The sequence below is a fragment of the Sardina pilchardus genome, chromosome 4, assembly GCF_963854185.1.
Source record: "Sardina pilchardus chromosome 4, fSarPil1.1, whole genome shotgun sequence".
Lineage (NCBI taxonomy): Eukaryota > Metazoa > Chordata > Actinopteri > Clupeiformes > Clupeidae > Sardina > Sardina pilchardus.
The window spans coordinates 14795186-14803569 of record NC_084997.1 but is presented as its reverse complement, the minus strand read 5'-3'; the positions used below and the strand labels follow the sequence as shown (position 1 = coordinate 14803569).

General features: G+C 41.0%; 1 protein-coding gene across 1 annotated transcript in view; it reads left to right on the top strand.

The window, feature by feature from the left end:
- mao (monoamine oxidase) overlaps positions 1-7503 on the top strand; it is a 43808-nt gene extending 36305 nt beyond the window's left edge. Inside the window, exons 14-15 of the mRNA XM_062534289.1 lie at positions 3685-3747; positions 4197-7503. Coding sequence (XP_062390273.1) covers positions 3685-3747; positions 4197-4352 — 219 coding nt within the window. The 3' untranslated portion in view covers positions 4353-7503. The remainder of the gene's footprint in view (positions 1-3684; positions 3748-4196) is intronic.
- The last annotated feature ends 881 nt before the right edge of the window (positions 7504-8384 follow it).

The window sequence follows — 8384 nt, the reverse complement described above, 5'->3', positions numbered from 1 at the left end:
GGGCGGCACCAAGCATGCATTTGAAAACATCACAACGAAACAACACTACGACCAGTACCACTTACTGATTCTGGACTTCGACGTAGCAGCACTGTCGTGGTCTGTTTAGCTCGCCTATGGCCTGCCTTTGTCAGATACTCCGATGTGATTGGTTCAGCTCAGCTCCAACGGCATGGGTAATGAGCATCATTACTGATTGCCAGAGTAACTCGCTGTGTAAATTCAAATTGTGCTCTCACGAGATCTCTGGATTTCCAGGGTAGTTAAGTCCAAGGCTATGGCCTCGGATATCACTACTGATTGCTTGTTTGGTGTAAAATGCCATATACGTTGTTGATTAGGGCAGCTGGAAGTCTCCTGACTCTGCCAGTGTCACTCTATGATCTGTGTTTTGCCACAGTCTGTTGTGCACCTAAACTCTGGATAGTTCTGTGTCAAGTCAGAGACGGATCTGATGAGGTGCCTTGTGCTTCGTGTGTGCCTCTCTCTCCTGAATACAGCCCAATGAAACGCTGTGCCTTGAGTTTGCTTCTTCTCTGTGACTGGATCTTGTGTCTCTCTTCGGTATAGGCTACTGATGTTTTACCAGCAATACTACATTTTGGGTTTGCCTGCTGTGAGTCCTTAACCTGTAGCGTGTGCAAAGACCTGAAAGTTGCAGTGTTAAGAACTCAACAAAGCACTCCGGAGTCAAACTGCATATTCGTGTCTAGGGATTAGTGCTACTGCTAGCAAAGACGATATCCCAGTTAGTCCACAGTTCACATGTTTTTGTGAACGAGGATGCCATTGTGAATCGAAAAAAAGTTACTATTCTTCGAATAAGAGTTGCCTGTTCGCCTCAGGTCCAAGAAGGACCAAGTTCGGCCTCATGCTTGTGATCTACAGTAGATGCAATCAGACCAAAAAGGCAAAGCAGCGCCCCCTGGTGTGTGGTGTGTGATGGTGCAAGTGTGCAGTTGAAACTCATGCACCTCACTTTCTAACATGAGGAATACACTAAAAATTATACTAAATTCATGTAGTTACGTTTAGTACACAACATAAGATCATAATTCATAATCTAACCCAAAAACAAGATGTCTTGACTTGGTTGAGTCAACAAATTATTTCGACAGTATACTGATGAGTTCTGTGTTGTCAGATGGTGAGAAAGAATTGCACTATTTTGAAATGAAGCTTATCCCAGTCAAGCCATTTTGTGGCTCTGCTACCTACTAACATGTTCACCCCGGGAGGCAAGATCTTATGATCTGCTGATCATCATTTCACATAGCTAATGCCGTGTGTGTAGGCACTCAATCTGCATTCGAGGTTCGATACCTCAAACCATATTCGTTGGTCATCTGGAGTGCATATGTCCACATAGAGTTTATAGTGTGAACAGACGTGTGTCTACATAGAGTTCATAGTGTGAAGAGAGATGTCCACATACTGTAGAATGTATAGTGAACAGAGTTTATAGTGTGAAAAGATGTGTCTCTACATAGAGTTTATAGTGTGAACAGACGTGTGTCCACATAGAGTTTATAGTGTGAACAGACATGTCTCCATAGTGTGAACAGACGTGTCTCTACATAGAGTTTATAGAGTGAACAGACATGTCTCCATAGTGTGAACAGACGTGTCTCTACATAGAGTTTATAGAGTGAACAGACATGTCTCCATAGTGTGAACAGACGTGTGTCTACATAGAGTTTATGGTGTGATCAGACGTGTCTCTACATAGAGTTTATAGTGTGAACAGACGTGTGTCCACATAGAGTTTATAGTGTGAACAGACGTGTGTCCACATAGAGTTTATAGTGTGAACAGACGTGTGTCCACATAGAGTTTATAGTGTGAACAGACGTGTGTCCATAGTGTGAACAGACGTGTCTCTACATAGAGTTTATAGTGTGATCAGACGTGTGTCTACATAGAGTTCATGGAGTGAACAGAGTTTATAGTGTGAAGAGACATGTGTCGACATACTGTAGAGTTTATAGTGTGAACAGACATGTCCACATACTGTAGAATAACAGGAGAGTAGAGTGAACAGAGTTTATAGTGTGAACAGACATGTCCACATACTGTAGAATAACAGGAGAGTAGAGTGAACAGAGTTTATAGTGTGAATAGACATGTCCACATACTGTAGAATAACAGGAGAGTAGAGTGAACAGAGTTTATAGTGTGAACAGACATGTCCACATACTGTAGAATAACAGGAGAGTAGAGTGAACAGAGTTTATAGTGTGAACAGACATGTCCACATACTGTAGAATAACAGGAGAGTAGAGTGAACAGAGTTTATAGTGTGAAGAGACATGTGTCGACATACTGTAGAGTTTATAGTGTGAACAGACATGTCCACATACTGTAGAATAACAGGAGAGTAGAGTGAACAGAGTTTATAGTGTGAATAGACATGTCCACATACTGTAGAATAACAGGAGAGTAGAGTGAACAGAGTTTATAGTGTGAATAGACATGTCCACATACTGTAGAATAACAGGAGAGTAGAGTGAACAGAGTTTATAGTGTGAATAGACATGTCCACATACTGTAGAATAACAGGAGAGTAGAGTGAACAGAGTTTATAGTGTGAACAGACATGTCCACATACTGTAGAATAACAGGAGAGTAGAGTGAACAGAGTTTATAGTGTGAATAGACATGTCCACATACTGTAGAATAACAGGAGAGTAGAGTGAACAGAGTTTATAGTGTGAATAGACATGTCCACATACTGTAGAATAACAGGAGAGTAGAGTGAACAGAGTTTATAGTGTGAATAGACATGTCCACATACTGTAGAATAACAGGAGAGTAGAGTGAACAGAGTTTATAGTGTGAATAGAGGCGTGTGTCTACATGCTGTAGAGTTCAAAGTGTGAACAGACATGTCCACATACTGTAGAATGTATAGTGTGAACAGAGTTTACTGTATAGTGCGAATAGAGGTGTGTCTACATAGAGTTTATAGTGTGAACAGACATGTCCACATACTGTAGAATGTATAAAGTGAACAGAGTTTACTGTATAGTGTGAATAGACGTGTGTTCTGGGCCACATCTGAAGCTGCCTACTCATTATCCCATGCTTGGCACGAGCTGATGGCTCATGTTAAAGCCACACACTAAAACCTTACTGTCTTAATAAAACTAATGTGCATGTGTCTGTTTGTCAGATGATATAGCCCCACAGTGTCTAGATTATTAATTACAGGAGCATTCTGGTGATCACTGTTTCTCGAGGTGACCAAGTACTGTTGGTATGGGAAAAAAGAGACTTTTTTTCATCATACTGTATGTCATATATCATTTTGTGACAGAGAAGCAGGAGAAGCAGAGGAGGCTAAATCCTTTACCTCATCGCCAGTGTCTAGTTGTGTGATGTTTATTGCACTTCAATGTGTGCATTGGCATGCCTTTAGTCAGTCAAAACAACTAAATAACTTGATTAGGTTAAGTTAAGTCAAATTGAGTTTTGTTGAGTTGAGAGTGTGGCGACTGTATTTATACAGTACTGATGTCTGGGCTCCTCCAGGTTTTATAAATCACAGAAACTGCTACAGAATGGCCAATTAGTCATTAATCAGCAATCAGCCGCAGCAATAAATCACTCTTACTAAACAAATAAGGAAATGCCAAAATAATTAATTGCGTAATTAAAGCACATTATTTTTGTTGTTCATTTTAGATCATGTGTACCATGGGTAAGATCTCTCCTAACCAGATCTGGAAACCAGAACCTGAGTCTGTGGTGAGTTGAATTTTTTCATGTAGTCTTTGAGACAGAATATTTATGAGTGAAATATTACCACTCAATACATGATGAGGCAGGTTATGATTATCTCACAGTAAACTTGCTACAAACTTGTTACAAGTGTTGTCTGTTTTACATCATTTTATTCTGGGTGACAGATTTGTCCCCAACATTAGGATGGCATTTTTTTCCACATCCATCTATATGTCCTTCAAGCCTTTTATAATAATGATCTCTATATCTATCTATATATATATATATATATATATATATATATATATATATATATATATATATATATATATATATATCTACATGTATATACAGTATATATACATATATATATATATATATACAGTGTATATATATATATATGTGTGTGTGTGTGTGTGTGTGTGTGTGTGTGTATTAGTGGGTCATCATTAATGTGTGATATCTCCCTCCAGGATGTCCCTGCTCTGCCGTTCGTCACCACGTTCTGGGAGAGGAACCTGCCCTCCGTGGGCGGCTTTCTCAAGTTCATGGGCGTGTCCACCGTCCTGTCTGTCGTCGCGGCGACGACTCTGATAGCCTATAAGAAGGGACTCTTCCCCAGGACCTAAAAAAAAAGTCGCTTCTCCTCCGACACACCTCCACCTGTGGTCTCTCCTCCTCATCACTCGATCACCACGACAGTCTTGTAAACTTAATTCCCCCCCCCATCCCCCCATGATCACTGATCACTGATCCGCTTCATATTGCCATGGCGAAAAAAAATGTGCTGCTTCGTTTAATCAAAACGAAATTGTAACAGGGCGAGATAGAGGCGTATGGAGAGTGCTGACACAGGGCTAAAGAGAGATAAGGAGTGTATCTGTCGGGGATTGGCATTGATTTGAGGGATTGCACTGTCAGGAAGTTCCAAAGGGCCTCGATACGCAGCCAGAGGGAGACATATTCGCCGGATGTAAATTAACCCTTTCCAGTACCATCAGGGAGCCAACTTAGGGACCCGATGACACTAACATTCCACATCCTTATAATTATTTAGCAAATGTGCATCGACTGTTGGGGGGGGGGGAAAGATAATCGTATCGTAATTTGTGTGTGCACACAAAGTATGTGTATGTGCGTACAGGGTCTCATACTTACGTTACTCATGTAAACGTGTGTACGCGCACACACACATCATGTGTTATGTAAGTGTGTGTGTGTGTGTGTGTGTGTGTGTGTGTGTGACAGACTATAATAGTATAATGGATTACCTCTCCTATACATCTGGTGCTTTACATCCCTAGAGTGATGGTCAGCAGCTTTGTGTGAAAGATGGATCCTTCCTTAACATGAGGCTGTTGTATGAAGTAAACCTGGCAACAGACTGCAGAAGTGCTCTCTGTGGGAGGTTTCAGTCATACCATGTGTTTGACATCGTAAGTCTGTCATTTGTACCAGAAATCTATGGAAACAGTTGAATGTATTATTGATTTGTTATCAAATTAGATGTTGAATTTTATTGTATTTTTTATCATTGACATCAGATGGTGTGTGTGTGTGTGTGTGTGTGTGTGTGTGTGTGTGTGTGTGTGTGTGTGTGTTTGAGATGTACTGTATGCATGACCTCATTGCCCACACAGATCCTATGTCTACCCCTCCCTGTGTGAAAATGTGATCATACAGTTAGCTTGTGTCCTTTGTCGTTTGAGATTCTGCACAAGTGTTTCAATGCCAGATGTAATGTTTAATGTTAAGCACACTTCATGATTTCTCAACCAGAGATTAAACAGAGATTACATTTAAAAAAAAAAAAAAATCATTTAAGAGTATTGCTAGGGGGTATTGAAAACGGCTTAATGGCTTTCAGAAACACGATGGTTGACGAAAGCGGCATATCATCAAACACTTCCATTTTGCCATCCACCCTTGTTTGAGTTTGTCTATATCCCTGCACATTTTATGTATGATTATGATCAAAAGTCAAATACTTTGTTGCAAGCTTAATTTGATGTATTATGAAGGCTACTGTTCTTATTATATGGGATGGATTTATGACATATGATGACTGATCCGTGTCTCACATGTTGCATGTTCTGTGGATGATCATCCTGTTTTGTTTGATTTTGCCCACATGTTCTACATCTGCATTAGTAAAAGGGAAATGCCAGGGGTGGAATACATTGGCACATTGACCACGAACTATGTGTGTCCACCCTCTGTCTCAAACCCAGAACTGTTCTGTTTGATTCAGAACATGCCATTTAAAGTCTTATATACCAGAGCATACCAGGCTGGAGAGAGGATATATATATATATATATACAGTATATAAAGATGTTTATGTTAAATAATTAGTGAGGACGCAAAGATAGGATTAAATAAATCAAATGATGTTAACTACGCAGTACCTGTCCAACCCCCATGTGTATGGAATGTAAGTGGGTTGTGTGATTGTAACCCAAAGCGATACCGTGTGTGTGTGTGTGTGTGAGTGTGTGTGTGTAGTATGTGGTGCCTTACTCTGGTCATGGTGTTTCCATTTTTCTCAAGTGCCTCTGTGACTGTGCTGATGTTGCCCTCTCACTATAAATGTCTGCATCCCATTCATTCCTTTGGCTCAGAGTGGAACATTTGTGTCTTTGTGCACTACAAAGTTGTGTTAAAGGGGTTTTTGTTTGTGCTTGTGTGTGTGTGTGTGTGTGTGTGTTTTAGACTTCCCTTATTATCATTCTGATACTGACTTTCTCCTGCTCATCAAATTCTAATGAAAGTATAATGAAAGGTAATACTCAGTGTTGTCTCAGTATTGTCAGTAATGGGGAATTCACTGTGCATCATGTGTACCTTATTGAATCATTTGAGATGCTGGATATACCCACCTGCTGCTTGTTGGCTTGTGTTGGCTCCTGGGTTCTGTTTTTGTGCCACCTGCTGGTGAAGGTTGTGAACTACCGACATATCTCAGTCTCTCCTCGCGAGCAGTTCAGGACATGTTTCACAAAGGTGTCTTGAGCAGCTACCTTATTCCAGTAAATGGCAGAGGTGCTTTAATTTCAAACACACTTTTTCTACAGTTATCCCAACGTCAGTTTTGGGAAATTACAGTCCAGTTCAATTAGCTGACCTTGAATATCCATAATTTCAAATCATTTGATATCATACAGTTTCCTGATACATTCATACTCCCAACACTCCTACTGTCTCATGGACATTCACAACATGCCATAAAGATCCCTCAGCTTGTGCATGTACCAGTTCATTATTGTTTTGATGCTATGGTGACCCTAGAATTGAATAGTGGAAGTCTTTCATTGTGATCGACTGTAAACTGTGTCAAACAGTAATGACTGTTTTGTGCATATTGTGCTTTCAAAACTCTTGGATCCAGTGATTGAGTGAGTGAGAGTGCGTGCGTGTGCGTTAGTGCGTGCGTGCGTGCGTGCGTGCGTGCGTGCATGTGTGCATGCGTGCACGTGTGTGTGTGTGTGTGCGCGCGTGTGTGTGTGTGTGTGTGCGCACGCAAGAGAGACAGAGAGAGAGAAATCCCCTGCTCTTGAAATGGCCTCTCCTGTGCTGTTATTGCCCGTAGTCCAAAGAGGCCACATTGGCACTCGTTCCCCTGCGCGTCCTCCTCAGATAGGAAAAGAGCTTGGTTCCCCTCATCAAAGTGCTGTGTGCAAATCTGTGTGAAGTTCTTGTCCCGTAAGTGCATTCTTTGATCTCTTTGTATGAAGACGATAACAAAAAATCCATTAAAAAATAAAACAAAATGTGAACCATATTTTCTCCTCAGATTCCTGCTTATATTTGCTCGTGTGTCAGTGTGTGTGTGTGTGTGTGTGTGTGTGTGTGTGTGTGTGTGCCAGTGGGGGGTAGACAGCTGGCCTTTCCTCTTGCGCACCGTGACTGGCGTGCCACTGTGGCGTCTGCCTTAAGGCCTTATGGGAAATGCCACCACATCCACAGGAGGTCCTCCATCTCAGGCCCTCAAAATGGCCGCTTGTTTCCTTCCCTCCATTTTCCAAGACCTGTGATGTTGCCAAAGTCATTTGACAACTTAGCTTACAAAACCCACATGCACTGTCATAAACACACCAAAGAGGACAGAGGGGCACGGAGTCACATTGTAACATTACTGTATTGCTTACACTGCCATTATGCAGCAATATATGGAAAACTACCAGTAATGTCCATCAGCTCTAGCCTATGCCATGTTTATACTCAACAATAGATACAAGGGACACCTTACAGAGGATATGTAGATAAAACAAACATTTCTTATCTCTATAACACTAAAGGGGTTTGTCAGATTATCTGGGTAGATTTAGTTGAAGAGAATTATGCCTTATGAATTGACAAGTAACAACTCTATACTACTGCTTAGTTTGGGATAGATAATGACATGACAACCTAATTACATTGTATATTGACGTTGCAAATAAATTACATTGCATGCACACTGACATTGCGACATCAGCTTATGACAGCTGCTATGAATGTGTTATGAACTCGTCCGTCAAGTAAAGTTACTTGATCAAATTACATTGCATCGTCAACGTGTGTAGGTTAACTTTGGACTCAAGGAGTGCAAGGAATGAACATCATGTTTTGAGTGGGTGAAGCCCTTCTGCTGTGTCACCATTATGTGGTGAATGCTTATCA